Source organism: Prionailurus viverrinus, chromosome E1 (assembly GCF_022837055.1).
Source record: "Prionailurus viverrinus isolate Anna chromosome E1, UM_Priviv_1.0, whole genome shotgun sequence".
NCBI classification, from domain to species: Eukaryota; Metazoa; Chordata; class Mammalia; order Carnivora; family Felidae; genus Prionailurus; species Prionailurus viverrinus.
Window position 1 is genome coordinate 4,060,125 of NC_062574.1, and position 20,780 is coordinate 4,080,904.

The window sequence follows — 20,780 nt, forward strand, 5'->3', positions numbered from 1 at the left end:
CTCAGGTCATACATATCTCACAGTCTAGTCTGTGAGTTCAAGCCCCCGCATCGGGCTCCACATTGACAGTGCAAAGCCTGCTTGGGATCCTCTCTCTCCCTCTCACTCTGCCCCTCCCCCACTCATTCTCTCTCCCTCTCCCTCTCTCTGACTTTTTTTTAAATTTAAATGCAGATTCAGGGGCGCCTGGCTGGCTCTAGTTAGTAGAGCATGCAACTCTTAATCTCAGGGTTGTGAGTTCAAGCCCCATGTTGGGGGTGGAGCCTACTTAAAAATTTTTTAGGGGTGCCTGGGTGGCTCACTCGGTTGAGCATCCAACTTTGGCTCAGGTCATGATCTCACGGTTCAGGAGTTCGAGCCTCGCGTCGGGCTCTGTGCTGACAGCTCAGAGCCTGGAGCCTGATTTGGATTCTGTGTCTCCTTTTCTCTCTGCTCCTCCCCTGCTTGTGCTCTATCTCTCTCTGTCTCTCAAAAATAAACAAATGTTAAAAAAAAAAAAAAGAAAGAAAAAGAAAGAAAGAAAGAAACGCAGACCTAGAAGGTCCACCTGCTGGACCACCAAGCAGAGGTATTTAGATGCCGCCCATCGCCTCTCCGGTTGGCTCTGCCAACTGCACCTTTGTTTACTTTCTGGACTCCAACGTAGACGCGCTTCTTGACAGGTGGCCCTGACTGTGCGCCACGGATCCCCAGCTCGTGTGTTTCTGTCTCGCCAGCCCTGGATTACCGCCTTCGTCACCGCAAACAGCCAGAGAGCTTTCTGGCCCACTTCTGGCTTCTTACACACCCTGCCCGGGACATGACTCCTCCCTCCCTGACTCCTGGGCTTTATTTCACCACAGAAACAACTCAGGATTCCATTCGGCTTCCTGTCTTTCGTTTCTTTCTTGCATCCCTGGGTCACAGGCTCCCAAGGCCTGGGGCCAACAGGACACTGTTTCCTTCTCCTCTGCTTACCCCAGGGCAGTGGTCTGCAATCCTGACTGCATATCGTACTTACCTGGGACCCTCCATGCGCCCCCTCGATTTAACTGTCTGACGCAGGGCCCAGTAACTCGTGGCCAAAGGTCAAAAACCACTGCCCTTGAGAAGCCATGTCATTCCTACCCAGGAACTAAGCAGAAGCAAGCCACTCTGCAGAACGAAAGCATCGTCCCTCGTGGCAAAGAGGGAGAGAGGCGAGTTTCTACGTGAAGTTCATTTCCTCGAACCATCGTGATGGTTCCCACGATGAAGTTACAGGAGTTCTGGAAGGGGGCTGGAGAGCTGGCCCGCTCCTCCGGGTGTTCCAACAGAGCTGGGCGGACAGCGGCTGTCCCCTCCACAGAGTGGGAATCACTCACCGGCACAGAACGGGCCAGGATCCAACGGCCGTGCTCCCCTACCTTCGTGAGCACGGACCACAGTCTCGCTAGGACACAGTTTCCCAAACGGGCCAGTGAAAACACACACACGGGGAAGCCTTTTCCCCACCCAGGTGAACACGTGACTTCAGGAGCCGAAAAGACAGCTCACGTGGCAGAAAGCACAACCAGAGGATGCAAAGGAACTTTTCCGACCCAGTCCGTATTCCACGCAAACCGTCTTCCCTCAGGATGAGATTCCGCCCAACATACCCGGCTTACTCAATCCAGAAAATTAAAGAACGCTAAAGAGAGAGACCATGACATGGCAAACGCTGTAAAGGGGCGGGATAGATTTTACTAGTTAAATCGAGCCGTTCGGGAAACACATCCGTGATCTCGGCCAAGAACGCTTTTCACCCAACCACGTAATCCCCGTGAAGGAAAATGTCATACCTGATGAGATCGGGCTCTGCCCCCTCGTTCTTAAAGGATGCCAGAAGTAGCCTCTCCCGGGTTATGAGTTCATCCAGAAGGTTCTGTCTCCGGTCTCCTTCAAGCTGTGTTCTGCACACATCTCGTTAAGGTCCAACGGTGGGTGAATTACCTCAGTTTACCTATCGTGTTATTAAGCGAGCTCTCCCAGGCCAGGTGTGACGATTACAGACTCTGACCGGTACTGGCCAGAAGAGACCTGAACCGTTCTCCTCCTCCTCCCGCTCTGACCTTCGACACCACAGACTTCCCAAGTAAAGGCCCTCGACAGAACCATAGCCGCGGACTTGCGGCCACGGACACCGAGCCGCCGCTGAGCAACGCGGCAGGTAGAGATTATTTTTCCTCCCAGTGACCAACGCCGGAATGATTCTTCCCGTCAACAGAGCGATCTGAGTCAGCAATTCCTCGGGTGTTGAGTTATAGGTGTCAGCGTTCAAGGGTGTTTGCCTAGACATTAGCACCCCCAAGACGCCCTGTAAAAAATGAGCCGGGTTCTCAATACTGCCTTCTTTCTTCCGTGTGAATGTGTCTTCACACACGTGGAATCCTTTTTGAAAAGTGCTACTCTATGTGACAGATTTGCTCTAAAGGGTGCCCCCATCAGCTCATTATTTAAGCACACCGCATGAGCCTTAAACTCTAAAGAAAACTACAAGGAAAGATTCGGATTTCACTGCGTTATCCTAGCGAGCGGGTTAAGCCGGGAGTCCAAAGCTTATTAGTCTTGTGTTGACCGTTATCTGCAACCTTGAAGCAGTTATCTCTCTTTTGCGGATCTCTGTCTCTTTGTATGGAACGCCAGATTATCGCTAACACCTCTTCCGGCACAACTCACAAGTTATGGCTAAAAAAAATGAGTCAGGGCTACATCCAGAGTTTTCTGTACTAGCTTTCTTGAAGCAAGTTAAGCGAGTTCTTCTAGGCTGAGTGTCAGTGAGCGTGTGCGTGCGTTTAAAAGCAAAAAAAAACGTTGATGGGGAAGACTTCAGCTATCAAAAGAACAATGGGAGAAAGCTAACAGATCCTTTTTTTTGAAGTTTATTTATTTTGAGAGAGAGAGAGAGCGAGGGAGAAGCAGAGAGAGGAAGAGAAAGAGAATCCCAAGCAGGTTCCGCACTATCAGGGCAGAGACTGATGTGGGGCTCGAGCCCACGAACCGTGAGGTAGTGACCCGAGCCGAAGTCGGAGGCTTAACTGACTGAGCCACTCGGCACCCCAACGGATGCTTCTGTAAGGACACACCTGACACAAGACATAAAGAGTAAGTACAAAAATAAGCCATCCCCCGGACAGTGGATTTTATCTGGCTTTGAGGGTTTTTTTTATTGGGTGGCTTTTGTTTTATTAGACCTGAAACTGGTAATTCAGAGCCGCCGGGGCCACATTACCTAGTTCTGGTGACAGTAAGGCATTAGGCGGCTGCTTTAGATTCAGTGACACTTTCCTACTTCAAACAGGGGCATCAAACCCTGCACGTAGGCCCAAAATATTTCTAAGGAAGTTGGCAGAATCAAATGATAGCATCATCGTTTCCTGGGGTGGGGGAGGCTGGCGTAGTGAAACCATGGCCCAGGGAATCTATAACCCTGGTTGCTATTGTGGATAGAAGGGGCTAGCTTGCTAAAATAATCATCATTAATTTTTAAAAAAGTTTTTTTAGAAAACGCTTGAAGAAGTTCCCCAGTAAGATAGTAGTCAGTAAAATCGTAAGTCCCCAAGGCTACGTGGAGCAGCCTCCACGGCTTTAGATATTTAAAAAAAAATAACAATAAATAAATAAGTAAATGAATTCTCTCAACATTCCAGAATTCAGGCTTCCCCAAGGAAAATCGCTACCACGGCTTTTCCGTTTCCTGCTTGCCTGCAGTCACCCCCACTTGCACACCATCAAGTAGCAACTGTAACTAAGAAACAGCGGGCTGAAACACCTCCTCCGTGCCAATAAGAAGGCCAAACATGAGCCTTTTGATCATCTCAATACCAAGAATAAATATCAATGTGTTTCAATTAGTGGCAAATTGGCAACAAAGCGGAAGGCTTTTCTTCTGTCCCAAAGAAGTGTGTGGTGGGGGGAGGGAGAGGGAAACAGAAGCTGTGGGCATGAATTGTACACGGCAGACCGGGCATTTTAATTTGTGGAATTGTGAATTATATCCCAATGCTAACTCGCCTTGTCCTGGGTTCCGTTCTCCGGCAATCTGTGGTTTTCAGCGTCCAGCCACCCAGGCAAACGGAAGCTGAACTACAGTTCATTCTTACGATTGAGCACAGATTCCCCTGGCTCAGGGATTAAAAGATAAAAAACAAATTATAAAAGTATCAGTAGAGAAAACATAGGGGAACTTTTCAATCATCTCGGAGTAGGAAAAATCTTTCTCGTCAAGAGTGAAAACACAGAGGCCGCGAAAGGAAAAGACCCATCTGACTATACAGAAACTTTAAACGTCTGCGAAATAAATTTGCAAGTGACAAACTCACAGTGGCGAACAACGAGACAGAAAGGCAAAGACATAACGGAGCACAGAACAAAGAAACAGTAGCAATTCTCATCCCATTGAAAACCATTCAGTTTTACGTAAGAGAAGTGCAAACAAACGTAATGTCACCTCCGCCTATCAGATGAGGAATTGTGACCGGGAAGTTGTGGAAAGGGCAGAGGAAACAGGCACCACTCTCTGCTATTCCTGGTGGGGCTGTAAATAGGTCCAACCACTTACCAGACCGCCTTCTAAATAACAAAATGTAGGGGTGCCTGGGGCGGGGCTCAGTCGGTTAAGCGCCCGACTTTGGCTCAGGTCATGATCTCGCGTTTCGTGGGTTCGAGCCCCACCGTCTCGGGGCCTGGAGCCTGCTTCGGATTCCGTGTCTCCCTCTCTCTCCGCCCCTCCCCTGCTCCCTCGCACTCTCTCTCTGTCTCTCAAAAATAAGTAAACATTTTAAAAAAATTAAAAAACACTCAGCTGGACACATATACATTTGTATATACTCAGAAACCTTCTGGAAGGATACACAGACAACTGCCTGTGAGGAGGGGGGAGCTGGGGGATTCAGGATGTGAGGGGGACTTAACTTTTCATGGAATCTCATTTTGTAATGTTTGCCTGTCACATGCTAATAAAAACACAAGTTTCAGAACCATATATATGGTATGATCCCTCGCTAGTCAAAAGAATTGATATTTACATGTACGTATATTTGTTCATGCCTAGAAACTAGAAAAGTCTGGGATGACAGGCACTGACCATCGACATCATTGACCATGAACAACAAGATGCTGGAGAGGATTGGGGGCTGGGGGTGGGGGTGGGAGGGGGCAGTGGGAAGTGTCACTGGGAAAAACCAACAATGAGAAGTATACAGGTAGAAGGTGCTGTTTACAATAAACACAGGAAAGACAGGTTTTAAAACCTGGCAGACACTGGCTACAGAATTAAGCTGGTTAAGAATGGGCTTCATTAAGGAACATCAATTCCAAGAGCCGTAGAAGTCGGTGACTGTGTTTTGTGGGTTAGCAGCTGAAGAAAGGAGTCACAGTTAATGCTACAGGAACCCTCAGAGCTCCCCTAAGCCAGTGAGGGTTCTCCGGCTTCTCCTGACCAGGAAACCGGCCCCGTGTGGCTGTCACCTGGCTGGTTCATGACCATGCAGGCCTACAGCCCAGCTCTTTCCGCTTTAGGTCAGGGCTTTTCCACCACATCATGCTGGGCCTGACCACCACACCTCCCGGGGGCTTCTCTACCCTGGCGCTCCCAGTACTGTCCCCACTTAACCTAGGCACCTCCCAGCATCCTGTTGAAAGCATTAACAGCACTAGTAGTACTCATTCAGAATTTTCCCGGGGACCTCCTGCTAATCTGGAAAAGCTGGAAAATTCACCAATTAGGAACACCCTCCTTCTTTGTTTCATTTTTATTTTAATCTACTGAGAGAATGCGGCATAAGGGGGGGGGGGGGATGGAAGTAAAAGAAGAGATTAATAGCCCTTCTGCATAGCACGCTTCTTATATAGGGGTTGTTGTTAACAAGAGGTCTGAGAATCGTCCAGAAATGACCATACTACATGTAAGCAGACTGATGGCAGCTGGGAGGAGTGAGGGTAGGAAAGAGGGCACACGGTCGGTGGCCACAGCTGGGACCTCCTTTTCCACCAGTCTGAGGAGTATAACCAAGGAAGGAAGGTCAGAGAACAGACAAAACCATAGTTCCTTGTCAACGGCTAGGCTGGTTTTTTACATGTAACTAAAGCCCCGTCATGGAGATGTCAGACTCTATGAAATCAGACGCGGACTTCATATTACCGGTACTCACTAACTACCGAAGGCTGAAGCCCAGCTTCTCTGCAGAAACTTGATAAGTCCTTCATCTATTTATTTAATTTATTTTAGAGAGAGGGTGCAAGTGAGCGAGGGGGAGGGAGAGAAGCGGGCTTCCCCCAAAGCGGGGCTTATGTTTCCTGGAGCAAGGCTCCAGCTCTTGATAAGGACTTTAAATCTAAGATGAGGTTTAGCAGAGGTGTTGCTGGTCCCACTGGGTGCCCCGCCCCCACTCCGGCACCCTGATTTTCTCTTTATTTGATAGAAGGCTTAAGAATTTTGGCCAGTTTTGGGGTACCTGGGGTGGCTCAGTCAGGTAAGCGTCTGACTTCAGCTCAGGTCATGATCTCACGATTCATGAGTTCAAGCCCGATGTCGAGCTCTGTGCTGACAGCACGGAGCCTCCTTGGGATTCTCTCTCTCTCTCTCTCTCTCTCTCTCTCTCTCTCTGCCCCTTTCCCGCTCTGTATCTCAAAATAAATAAAAACAAACTCAAAAAAAAAAAAAAAAAAGAACGTTGGCAAGTTTTGCTTGCGAATTAATGGCTCTGGGGAAGGGAGAAATGTGCAGGGAATTATTTTTTGGTGCCATAACGGCGGATCCCCAAGAGGACGGTCTACAGTCCTCGAGGCCAGACTTTTCTGGTCCCCGTACTACTTCTTCCTTTTCTCTTTCCTTTTAAAGTTGACAAACTCTACTGAGTATTTATTATGTTCCAGGCTGGGTCCTTAGCTTTCTCGAAGCACCGATCACAGGTTGCAAGTAATATTTTAATACTAGCATTATCTGTGTGCTTCGATAGGACCTCGTTACATGAATATAGACTCTGTAAGGACCACCTGTGAATTCCCCACGGTAGCTGGACTTCTTACAACAGCAACAAAAGACTAAGCAGCAGTTAATCTCCAAGGAGGGCTTACTACGTGCAAAGCACCTTCTGTGAATGTTCTTTAACCCTCAGCAGCCATTCTGTAATCCAGGTGTACTTTCGTTACCCCTATTTCACAGAAGAAGACAAACAAAAAAAAACAAAAACCAAGGCACCGAGAGATTAAGTAACTTGTCCAAGGTCACACAGTCAATGTTGAAAGCTACCTTTTATTCAACACCCACCAAGATGAGGGGCCAGTCCAGTGGGGTGCTTTATAAATAGATTTCCTCCAGCTTCTACACAAACCTTGCAAGGTGAGCATATTTAATTCTACTCTAGATTAGAGTAGAGGGTCTAGACAGGCTAAATTGCTCTCTGGCCTTGAGGAAGGGGCAGAGCTGGCCCTCAGCCTCAGTTCCGTCTGGTTCCAAAGCCAGCGTTCTTCCCGCCACACCAACGGTGCCCAGATGTTTGGACTTCATGGAGCAGAAAAGTGTCCAAACAAATCGGGGGTGGCGGGAGACTTACGTAAAAGTTGCCAATTATACACTTTGCCAGGTATGGATATTCAAAAAAAAACACAGCAGACCAAACTACCACCTATTTTTATTATCGTGGTGACAAAGCAAGGAGCTTTTTAACACGGAAGACTAGAAAGGACGTAAGAGAGCCTAAAGAAGAAAACCCCTACCGCCGTAAACACGATCTTACCCTCGCTCTTCTCGGTGAAAACTGTCACGGACAAGTAGAGCGTGTGAGAACCACAAGGGGCTCTCCCTAAAATCTACCAGGCTAGCCCCCCAACATCCGCATTCAGTTATGGTGATCACTGCAACCGTCTATCCATCTACCTATCTTCCTAGTTTTTTTTTCCCCCCCAAAAAAAGACAAAGCAGAGAAAAGCTATTTAGGAGTGCTAGGTGGCTCAGTCGGTTAAGCATCCGACTCTGGATTTCGGCTCAAGTTGTGATCTCACAGTTGGTGAGTGCAAGCCCCCCACTACCAGTGCAGAAGAGCCTGCTTGGGATTTGGTTTCTCCCCATCCCTCTCTCTGCCCCTCCCCTGCTCACTCCCTCTCTCTCCAAATAAATTAAAAAGTTATTTATACTTTTGAAAAACTATTTCTATAGGACTTCTCCCAAGACACCAGAATACCTTTTTATATTGAACCCCTTTGTAAAGAGATTTTTAAATTCTCCTCAACTTAGTAAAGATGCTGCCTTTGAAAACCCAACAAAAAGACGAGCTCGCGTAAGGCCAAGTCTAAGAATAATTTTGCTACCACCTGACATTTCACACACAAGCCTCCCGTGGCACACGACTTTTCTCAACCAGAGAAGCAATGAATCGCTCCTGTCTCCAAGAAGCACTGTGAATAGAAATGAATGGTTTTCAGCAATTTGAAACTCTCTGGCTGCAGGACTTTAGTTTATGAATCGCAAACGAACCGATTCAAAAGCACAGGACTTTCATTTTAACTTCGCATCTCTTCTTGCCAGGAGAAAATACTTTTCCAAGAAAGAGCAACAATGTCTCAGGCCTTAACTCCATGAATTTAGCTGTTTGGAAGGCATGTGCTTAGGACTTATCTTTCTGGCAATCCCTGGTGTTCTTTGGAAAACTTCACAAACGCATAAATTTACGAAGTAAAGTGCCGTAAACTCTCAACTACCCAACGCGGTAAGGGAATGTGGTATTCGAATATTCACATTAAAAAAGTCACCCGGCATTAATTATGCCTCAAGAAAAGAAAGGCTTAAACTGTCACTCTGTTGGCGATTTACGGACAAAAAATTTTCTAAGAATTACAACATCATAAAGTATACCTAATAAAGCGCAGTGAACACTGTTTAATCTTTCTGATGATTAAGGAGGGCCCTGAGGATTTGCATTATAAACAGGATTTGTTTTGGCACTACAGCAACATGCCAATTAATAGGGAATTCTAGCTGAAGACAGGCCAGGTGACAGATGACTGTGTTATTTCTACTACGGTAGAATTCAGCTTTTAAACAACCGGCTTTGGGGCCAGACGGCCCTGCATCTGAGTCCAAGTTCTTCCACTCCCCGGCTGTGGGGTCTGGGGCAAGTTACTTAAGCTCTCAGATTCCTCTCCTCAGTGTAAAACACTCCCCTGCTGGGATGCGGGTTTTTTTTTTCCAGCTCCGTCCCTGACTTGGAGTGCAAAGGTTGGCCTGGCCTCACTACCTTTTTTTTTTTTTTTTTTGTAAAGAAAATAAGGATTCACCAACACAGACTAATAATATGAGGTTATTAGGACTCACAAGTGGCCACCTGACACATCTTAAATCTGAGGATAACTGCTATGGAATTATTTGAAATAGTTGCGAACAGAAAGGTCAAGGGAAGGGAAGATGTGAGGAACAGAAAAAGAGTTAACAAGAGGCCTTCATACTAGAGAAACTACTTCCTTTCCATTCCATCAGCAGAAACGGTCTCCCTGAAAATACAGAGGTCTTGAGCGCCCCCATGAGGCGGGTGATCTGAATTCTGTCCTAGTAAGGGTTGTGTTTCGAGTAGAAACAGACCCAATCATTGGAAAAAATACCTAAGAAAGAATACTGTTACAGTCCAGTTGGGTTTTTGCTTTGTCCTACAAAATTCTAAATTATCTGCATTAACATCCTTAAGTACTTTCATAACGTATTTAATAACTCTGTTCAATATTTTAAAATATTTTTAGAGATTTTTAGTGCTTCATTCAGCAAATTGTGAGATGACCACAAAACCAAAGTCTAAGGGATTTCAAAAGATGGTCTGGCTGAAGGCATTTAGAACAAAGTCAAGTCCATTATTACTGCCACATGCTTCTCCATAACTAATAACCAGCAGGAATTACTAACAGTGAAAAAGGAGGGGTTCTTAATTTGTTTCTTTTTTTGCCCTATAGTTGAGCACATAAATATTATAAAATGAATAATAATAAGTTATGTTTATGGAAGTTACCAAGTCAATAGTTGTTAATATTATACCGTGAAGCAGTGATTTAGTTACCTTTTTAACACACATGCTTTAGGTAACAGCAAAATGAGTTTGCACACCTTACCTCACATGCAGACTTCCTGACACTTGGTACTCAAAGTAGAGAAAAGAGCCAAGCTGATTGGAAACTACCTGAGGTCTACATAACAGGACTCGTTGATTTTGATAAAATAAAAACTTTTTTTATAATACTGTGCAGTAATAAACGATACCAGATAGAGGGTAAAGTTACAAAGTAAATGTATCAGACTATTCCAACTGTGTTGGGGCGCCTGGGCTCAGGTCATGATCTCACACTTTGCGAGTTTGAGCCCCACGTTGGGCTCTGTGCTGACAGCTCAGAGCCTGGAGTCTGCTTTGGATTCTGTGTCTCCCTCTCCCTCTGCCCCTCCCTCATTCACAGTCTGTCTGTCTCTCTCTCTCCCCCTTTCAAAAATAAATAAACATTAAGAAAAATTTTTTAAAGAACATTCCAACCATGTTAAAAAATAAGGCCCCTGTCCGCCTGGGTGGCTCAGTCAGTTGGACGTCCGACTTCGGCTCAGGTCATGATCTTGTGGTCCGTGAGTTCAAGCCCCATAGAGTCAAGCTCTATGCTGACAGCTCAAAGCCTGGAGCCTGTTTCAGATTCTGTGTCTCCCTCTCTCTCTGACCTTCCCCCATTCATGCTCTGTCTCTCTCTGTCTCAAAAATGAACAAACGTTAAAAAAAAAAAAAATTGAAAAAAAAAAAAGGCCCCTGTTGTTTATTGAAATTAAACTTCTACTTGTAACCTTAGCGTGTTAATAATTGAATATTTGGAAAATCACGAGATTAATCTAAACGAACCTCCCTGTGTTAAAAAATAAGGCCCCTGTTGTTTATTGAAATTAAACTTCTACTTGTAACCTTAGCGTGTTAATAATATTTGGAAAATCACGAGATTAATCTAAATGAACCGCCTTGGTAGCATAAAGGGGGTTGCCCTTCAAGAAAATAATTGTTAAAACATTTTCTATGATTTTGTCTGAAAAGCAATATTCCTACCTTCTCCCATTTAAAATCAGGCAATAATCACCATTTCTTGAGCTACCAACATCTGGCTTTTTTGTATGAGCTGACAATTGAAGAAATGATGAGAGAAGACCACTTTGAGACTAGTTTTCAAGCCCAAAAAACTCAGGTTTAAAGGACTGGTTTAGGGGCGCCTGGGTGGCTCAGTCGGTTAAGCATCCGACTTGGGCTCAGGTCACAATCTTGCGGTTCGTGAGTTCGAGCCCTGCGTCGGGCTCTGTGCTGACAGCTCAGAGCCTGGAGCCTGCTTTGGATTCTTTGTCTCCCTCTCTCTCTGTCCCCTTCCCCGCTCATGCTCTGTCTCTGTCTCTCAAAAATAAATAAAAGTTAAAAAAAGATTTGAAAAAAATTCTAGGGGCACCTGGGTGGCTCAGTCGGTTGAGCGTCCGACTTCAGCTCAGGTCATGATCTCACGGTCTGTGAGTTCGAGCCCTGCGTCAGGCTCTGTGCTGACGGCTCAGAGCCTGGAGCTGCTTTGGATTCTGTGTCTCCCTGTCTCTGTTCCTCCCCCCTCTTGCTCACACTCTGTCTCTCTCTCAAAATATATAAATCAATAAACATTAAAAAAAAAAGGCTTAAAAAATAAATAAAAAATAAAGGACTGGTTTAGGGAATGGGTCACATGGATTTTAAATTGATCAAATGATGAACTTCTAACAACAAAAAAAAAAAGCTTCAATACTTGGCAGGGTCGGTGGGAGGTGGGGGTGATGGCCCAAGTTGCTTCAAGTAAATGCTCTGTTCCCCGCCCACACTCCCAAACCTCCCAAAACCAGGGGCGGGATCTGTGCTTTCCAAAGAACGTTAAAGCAAAGGAGTCACATCTCAGTAATCTACATAAACAGAAAAGAAAGAAAGAAAGAAAGAAAGAAAGAAAGAAAGAAAGAAAGAAAGAAAGAAGAGAGAAAGAAAGAAAGAACCCCAAAGGTCTATGGTGGCTATTGGCATTGGCCTCTCAGAAAAGAAAATGGATCACTCAGAGCTCTGGAAAGTCCAGCATGATCCCAGCCCGGGATGATCACGGAAGGCCTCCTGTGGGAGCAGTGGCTCACCATCTTCGGGGCACGTGGCAGCGCAGGGCTCTGGGCAAGGACAGCACCGACGAGAGCACTAGCTCTCTACACTGTCAAGGTCACACCCAAGAACGGCCACAGTACTTAATTCCATCAGTATATGCTCGCCTCGCCAGCGTTTTCAGGGTAGAGCAGGGCAACAGACACTTAAAATAGAAATCGAGATCATAGGCAATATTTGGGAAACCAGGTCTTCCTCGAGCTATGGAAAAAAATCTGGGTGGCCCGGATTCCTTCCTTTCTCCAAATAAGACTGCTTTTTCCTCCCACTCTAGAGAAGAGGTGGAAATGTTTACATGGATACATCTGATGTGTTGACACAGCTCTTAGCAATAAGTCCTTCAAAAGGGCGATCTTTTCCTTCAGACTCTGCAACAAAGCTCTGATTGTCACGGTCAGCTGGAAAGAAAAGAACACATCCTAAGTATGCTAGTCCAGAGGTGGGGGAGCTACTAAAAACATCACGTAAACACATTATGATTCCTTCAAGGACCAGCTGGCAGATGCTTAACTTCCCAAGGACACCTTCAGGGTTCTAAGGTATCCAAATTTGGGTCCAGCCGCCCACCTGATGCTTGCATCCGCTGTATAAGGTGACCAACTGGAGAACCAGCCCATACCTGAGTAGACAGTGACGGGAAACCAACCCCTGGCCCTCACAGTCTGAATCCTGTCCCCTGAGCATCTACCCCATTCGCCAGTGAAAAACCCAAGTGTCTTCAACCCCGCTTCAAATGACAAGACGTCAAGTCTCACTGCAATCCTGCCAGTCTGCTCTGAACACACTGGTTTACTTAAAACCCATTTAAAAGTTTTGTAGCAGTGTGTTCTTATAACGATGCTCACGACCCGTGACTCTTTTTCCAGGAGTGTATAGATTTTCTTAGTCATTCTACAAACCCAGAGGAAACTGCTGTTTGTGACTCTTGAGTGCTATGTTAAAGGATGGAGGAAGGTAGGGAGAGAACCTCTGGGGAACTGAGAAAATATGAAAACTGAAACTGCCCATGTAAATTAAATACAGCCAGCCACGCAGGAAATCAGAGATAGGTGTGAAAAGACAGACTAGCGCAGATTTCATCTGCTACCTTGTTCGAAGTAGCAATTACATAACTTCAGGGGAAGGCAGGACTCCCTCCCTAGGATTAGCAGGGTCACACACACTAAGGGAAAAACAGCAGAACAGTAGAGGCTGGCTGAGGGCTCACACACATCAAGCAACCCCCAAAGGTATCAGCAGCCAAGAAAAGTCTAACCTTAACTATTCTAATACCTCTGGGAACCACGGAGAAACCACCCACAGTGTTTATGAGGAAATACCACGGAGAGGAGATCGCCCCTCGTTCAAGAAGAGTAAAACAAACAAACATAGCACAATACACACACACACACACACACACACACACACACACACGCCCCAAACTGAAGAGCAGTCTACGAAATTAAAGCTCAAAAGCATGCAAGAGATCAAAGAGTATGTGGCCATTAAAAAGTATGACGGAAACCTCGATTTGTCGACATAGAAAGATAGCCAGCATAATTTATTAAAAGAGAAAAAAATCAAGTCCTAAAATGAAATGTCACCCACAGAGAAAAAAAAATCAATCTAAGAACTAAATACTTCAAAATGCCAAGGGTGATTATCTCTAAGTAGTGGATTTTTTTAATATTTTATAAGAAAAATGGTTACTTTTAAAACCAGGAAAAGTTTTCCATCATCATAATCTGCAAGAAACCTTCCAAAGCACAGAAAAAGATGGAGAGCCTAACTCATATTTTAAGCTAACACAACCCTGATAACAATCACTGACAGAGATACTGGGGAGTGGGGGGGGGGGGGTGGAGAGGGGACGGGGGAGAGAAAAAAAGAAAAAAGAAACCACACGCTAATCTCCTGTAAGGAGTATAAAATGCAAAAGTCTTTAAAAATATTAGCAAAACAAATTCAGAATTACGTTAAAATGACAACATACCATCACCAAGTAGAATTTATCCTAGTAATTTAAGAACAGTTTGATGTTAGAAAATCTAATACTAAATCTGACAGTGTTAATGGTTACAAACAGAACAAATGTATGATTGATACAGCACAGGGGAAATTAATTAAAAACAAAACAAAAAGAAAGAAAGAAAACTAAAAACGGAACATTACTACCTTAACCGTAATATTTTCCAACATTGGTCTAGAAGTTGTAACCAATGCAATAAGACAAGTTAAAGAAATACACAAGGGCTGGAAAGAAGGAGATGAAATCATCATGATATATAAATGGATAAGTCTATTTGGGAAAGTTAAGTGAATCCACTGACAAATTACTAGAAACCAGAGAAGAAGTCAGTCTGGTAATCAATCTTAAAATGGAAAAAAAAAAAAAAAAATCCAGGGCATTTCTAAATTTAAGTACTAGGTAGGGAGCATTTCTTTTCATCATTATTTTTAAACATCATTAACAACACCAACAAAACCTAAAAAACATCTAGCACCTGCCTGGCACATTGCAACCATGTAGTCAATACTGATGGAGGAATGAATAAAAGGAAACACTCGATATTGTAAAAATGTAAGCATTCCCCAATTAATCTATGAATAAACTACACATCTATTCAAAGTCCCATGTGGAGTTCTCTTACTAGAAAAGAGGGTAACAGAGGCACAGGACAAATGAATTGTAATGAAGCCATGCGAAATTATTCTAAAACATAGATAAAGAGAAATTTAAAAGACAAGGAATATGTGTGATAGAGGGGCACTTCAACAATGAGATATTAAATCTTCATAAAAACTACAAGAATATGATGCTGGCAGTTAGTGAAAGCTTCACTAGTGTGACAGAACAGGAGGTCCAGGCGCAGTATGGCTGTGCAAAAATAAATTCAGTGAATGAAATACAGGATTATTTCATATCTTTTTTTTTATGTTTATTTTTGAGAGAGAGACAGAAAGACGGCAAGTGGGGGAGAGGCAGAGAGAGAGAGGAAGACACAGAATCCGAAGCAGGCTCTGGGCTCTGAGCTGTCAGCACAGAGCCCAATACAGGGCTCGAACTCATGAACCACAAGATCATGGCCTGAGCCAAAGCTGGATGCTCAACCCACTGAGTCACCCAGGCGTCCTGTGGATATTTCATATCTTGGGGGGGATGAGGTAAAGAATAATTCAGCAAATGGGAAAAAATAAAATTTGATGCCTACAACGTACCAAAATAAACTTCAAATATTTTAAAGATACATGTTTAAAAATAAAATAAAAACAGGGACGCCTGGGTGGCTCAGTTGGTTGAGCGTCCGACTTTGGCTCAGGTCATGATCTCACAGCCCGTGAATTTGAGCCCCGTGTGGGGCTCTGTGCTGACAGCTTGGAGCCTGGAGCCTGCTTTGGATTCTGTGTCTCCCTCTCTCTCTGCCCCTAACCCACTCACATTCTGTCTGTCTCTCTCAAAAATAAAATAAACATTAAAAAATAAAATAAAATAAAAACAGAAGGAAAGATTAAAGAAAATTTGGAAGATTAGATGAAATATTTAGATAATCTCTGGGTATGAAAGACCTCTCTCAGGGGCACCTGAGTGGTTCGTCAGTTGACTGGTTGACGCTTCGACTCAGGTGATGAGCTCACGGTTTGTGGGATTGAGCCCATGATGGGTTCTGCTCTGATAGCATGGAGCCTGCCTAGGATTTTCTCTCTTCCTCTCTCTGCCCCTCCCCTGCTCACATTTGCTCTCTCTTTCAAAATAATAAATAAATTAAAAACAAAAGAAATAATAAGTTAGGTTAAGGACATATACTGGCAATTCACAAAGGAAGAAATATAAGTATCCAATAAATATATGAAAACAGGTTCAATGGCATAAATAACAAAAAAAGCATATTAAACTATTATATACTTGCGCCTAACAGAATGAGTAAGATTTTTAAAAGATAATTGGAATTGGGACAGAATTATATGTTGAAGAGGCTTAAAATTTTATACAACCTAAATCCAGAAAGTCTACATTGGGAAACTTTTCTACCATGGGCAATAATTTGGCCACACTGAAAACTCATTTATAATTAGAAATTAAGTACCCAAGAAGATTATACCACTTAAATGAATCAGAGGTCTAAATGTAAAAAAGTGAAACCATACGTTTATTAGAAGAAAACAGAAATGAATTCCCTTACATCCCAGAAATAGCAAAAGGTATGAGTGAAAATACAGAAGCAATTAAAGATCGCTAGCCAACTCTGTTTAAAAAATAATGCTTTCGGGGCGCCTGGGTGGCTCGGTCAGTTAAGCGTCCGACTTCGGCTCAGGTCATGATCTCACGGTCCGTGAGTTCGAGCCCCGCGTCGGGCTCTGTGCTGACAGCTCAGAGCCTGGAGCCTGTTTCAGATTCTGTGTCTCCCTCTCTCTCTGCCCCTCCCCTTTTCATGCTCTGTCTCTGTCTCAAAAATAAATAAACGTTAAAAAAAATTTTTTTAAAATAATGCTTTCACATGGCAGATGATATCCTAAGCAAAGCCAAACAACACATAATAAAGAAAATAAATTATAATATGTCACCAAGAACTAATCTCCATACTAGATAAGAAACTCTTGAAGACTAAAAAGACCAAAAATCCAATCTTTAATAAAGGGTTTTTTTAACAAAAGAAGAACTTCTCAGAAAAATGTAAATGATGCTTAAACATGTGCAAACACACTTCACTTGATTCACACGTGAAAGATGCACACTTGAAACGACACTGAAATACCATATCGCACTTATCAGATGACACCCTCTTGTTGGCCAGCCTGTGAAGAAACAGAAACTCGTGCACTGCTGGTCAAAGGGTGAGTAAGCACACCCCTGTGGACAGGAATTTGGTGGCAGGTGAAAAAAATCACATCCACCCAGGTTCTGACAATTCACCCTTAAAAGACACCTCCGCAAATACCAAGGGGAGGAAGAACATAAAGCCATTTATTGTGGCATTGTTCATAACGGCAAAACAGGAGAAATTATCTAAACTCCCATCCTTAGGCAGGTTAAATGGACTACAGCGTATCCGTGCAGTAGCACAACTACGTAGCCCTAAAGAACAGCGAAGATCTCGAAGAATCAATATGGAGAGATTACTACAACACGGTGGTAAATAAACAGAGCGAGATACAAAGGAGTATCTTATGGAAAAGAAAGAGAAATGAGAACACACACACACGCTCATTTCTGCAAAAAGTAACAGAGGAAGAGGAAGCCAGAAATTAATGAAAATGATTACATGGAGAAGTACTAAAAATTAATATAATAAGCCCACAATTATATGGTCACTTTATCTTCTACAAAGCAGGAAAGAATATCCAATGGGAAAAAGACAGTCTCTTCAACAAGCGGTGTTGGGAAAACCGAATGGCAACATGCAAAAGAATGAAACTGGTCCATTTTCTTACACCAAACACAAAAACAAACTCGAAATGGATGAAAGACCTAAATGTGAGACCTGAAACCAGAAAAACCCTAGAAGAGAACACAGGCCATAGCAACCTTTCTCTAGATATGTCTCCCGAGGCAAGGGAAACAAAAGCAAAAATAAACTATTGGGACTACATCAAAATAAAAAGCTTCTGCACAGCAAAGTAAACAATCAAGAAACCTAAAAGGCAACCTACTGAATGGGAGAAGATACTTGCAAAGGACATATCCGATAAAGAGTCAGTATCCAAAATCAGTTCTATCAAGTTCTATAAAGAACTGATACAACTCAACACCCAAAAACCAAATACAGTAAAACCTTGGATTGTGAGTAACTCGTTCTACAAGTGATCCGCAAGACGAGCAGACATTTCTAATGAAATTTAACTTGATAAACGAGCAACGTCTCACAATACGAGTAGGATGTGATGCTGAATGTCGCATGATCACAACTGAGCCAATGGTTCTCTCTCGCTGTGGGATTGTGGGTCACTGGCTCCCACACTCGGATGCTCGGTCTCAGGCTGGAGTGTTTGGCAGAAATCAGTGATTTTTCAGAATGTTGGAAGGTGCCCACGACAGGCATTAGTGTATTTTTTGTCACTTCCAAGCATCTCTGGACAGTCCTTTGCTTTTCCATCCAAGAGTGAGCTTAGGAACGCTTTGCTCCATTCTAGGTCAGGCTGCCTGCAGATACAGACCCTTTCCTCTGCCTCCTTATTGCCAGTTATGCTAAATACAGTATAAGACTTTATTAATACCGTACTGTAGTCAACATCCGTCAGTGATAGTGAAAGTCGTCCCACACAGTAACCCTCCTCTCTTATCTCCCTCACACCACCACGAAGGTTTTTAAAAGTGCATGTTGTTTATTTTTCTTTATATTTTGTAGAATGAATCATCTGAGTTTCCACTATTTCTTATGGGGAAATTTGCTTTGATATACAAGTGCTTTGGATGACAAGCTTGTTTCCATAACGAATCATGCTCGCAAACCAAGGTTTTACTGTAATCCAATTTAAAAATGGGCAGAAGAGGGGCGCCTGGGTGGCTCAGTCTGTTGAGCATCCGACTTCAGGTCAGGTCATGATCTCACGGTCCGTGAGTTCGAGCCCCGCGTCGGGCTCTGTGCCGACAGCTCAGAGCCTGCAGCCTGCTTCAGATTCTGTGTCTCCCTCTCTCTCTGACCCTCCCCCGTTCATGCTCTGTCTCTCTCTGTCTCAAAAATAAATAAAACATTAAAAAAAATTTTTTTTAAATGGGCAGAAGACACGAATAGACACTTTTCCAAAGAAGACATCCAGATGGCCGACATACACGTGAAAAGATGTTCATCGTCACTCCTCCTCAGGGAACTACAAATCAAAGCCATGATGAGATATCGCCTCACACCTGTCAGAATGGCTAAAACCAACAACACGAGAAACAACAGGTGTTGGCGAGGACGTGGAGGAAAAGGAACCCTCGTGCACTGTTGGTGGGAATGCAAACTGGTGTAGCCACTGTGGAAACAGTATGGAGCTTCCTCAAAAGGTGAAAAGAGAACCACCGTACGATCCAGTAATTGCACTACTGGGTATTTAACCCAATATAAACACACTAATTCAAAGGGATACGTGCGCCCCTATGTTTATTGCAGCTTTGTCTACAATAATCAAATTATGGAAAGAGCCCACATGCCCACCGATAGCTGAATAGAGAAAGCAGATGCAGTGGACATGCAATGGAATATTACTCAGCCATAAAAAAGTACGAAATCTTGGGGCATCCGGGTGGCTCAGTCGGTTGAGCATCCGACTGTGGCTCAGGTCATGATCTCACACTCATGGGTTCGAGCCCCGCATTGGGCTCTACGCGGACAGCTCAGAGCCTGGAGCCTGCTTCGGATTCTGGGTCTCCCTCTCTCTCTGCCCCTCCCCGGCTCGTGCTCTGTCTCTGTCTCTCTCTCTCTCAAAAATAAATAAAAACGTTAAAAAAAAAAAAAAAAGGAAAGACAAACTCAGACTTAAGTGTCTGTGGTGGTGCCTGTGGTGGTACAGTGTCTGAGACTGTGTTCTGCAACCCCTAAGACAGACCCCATGAGCAAAAAGATCTCCCTGTTCTGATTGCCAGAAAAGAAAAATACCAACTTGGAAGGGGAAAGGTTAGAGAGAAACCCGTGGTGTTGGGATCTGAATCGAAGCAGTTAGAGTGAACCCATGAGGGTCTGGAAAACACAGTTCCCCAGCCAAATCCAACCACTGCTTTTATACAGCCTGCAAGCTATATAAAATGCAAATTATTACATGTATTACATAGAATAAATGTAAAATGTCAAAAAGGCCATTTGGCAAGAACAGATTCTCAGAGAGGTGAAGGCCTCTTGTCCTGCAGAGCCCGAAAGATTTACTACCTGGGGCCTGAGCTGGACCAGGAAATTGTTAGACACTTTTACGGTTAAACGGGAGAAATTAAACGGGTGTCATGCTTCGTTTCGTCTCAGTTATAACGATTCACTGATTGACTGTAAGGTCAATGCAACGCCCGCCCGTAAGCTTCGCAGCCACACACACACACACACACACACACACACACACACACACACACACAGAGTCTCAGCAGTAGGAGGGTTTGCAGAGCTCAGAGCTCAGACAAACCATTCCGGGTCCTAATTCTCTCCTGCTCTCACCCTGATTGTATTTTCACCACTTCTTCCATGCTGATTTTGCTGTTGGATTTTCTCGGCGATGTCTTGTGCAATTTGGCAGGTGGCATCGTACGTGGAGAACCTGCATCGAAGGCATAAAGGAGAAGAATGCTTCAGGCTCTTTGAAAGCAACTTTCTGCATGACTTGCGCGCCATTTGTCAGTTCTAGCCACCAAGTCAAACGGGGAGGATGAGAATAGTGAATACAGCGACGCGTGTTGCTGTCATAGGAAATACTGTGTGAGCCGGGCTCCGTTCTGAATGCTCTGTTTGTAACAATTCGCTTCATCCGCACAAAAACACCAGGAGACGGGTACCACTCCCATCTCCATCTTACAAGTGAGAAAATCAGCACAAACAGGTAGCAGGTCCACTTGGCCAAGTGGTACCGCCCACTGCAAACTACGTCCCCAACCACTTGTTCGAATTCATGCACTCACAGAACATCTGGCAAACATTTATGCAAGGGCTCCTCTGGGCTGAGCACGGTTCCAGGCACTGGACAGCA

The 20,780-nt window shown here is 44.2% G+C and overlaps 1 protein-coding gene across 1 annotated transcript in view; it reads right to left on the reverse strand.

Moving 5' to 3' along the window:
• Positions 1-20,780, reverse strand: part of STX8 (syntaxin 8) — a 255,685-nt gene that overhangs the window by 229,028 nt on the left and 5,877 nt on the right. The window contains exons 2-4 of the mRNA XM_047831709.1: positions 20,255-20,354; positions 12,459-12,553; positions 1,800-1,910 (exon numbers count right to left, since the gene is read on the reverse strand). Of these exons, the coding sequence (XP_047687665.1) occupies positions 1,800-1,910; positions 12,459-12,553; positions 20,255-20,354 (306 nt within the window). The remainder of the gene's footprint in view (positions 1-1,799; positions 1,911-12,458; positions 12,554-20,254; positions 20,355-20,780) is intronic.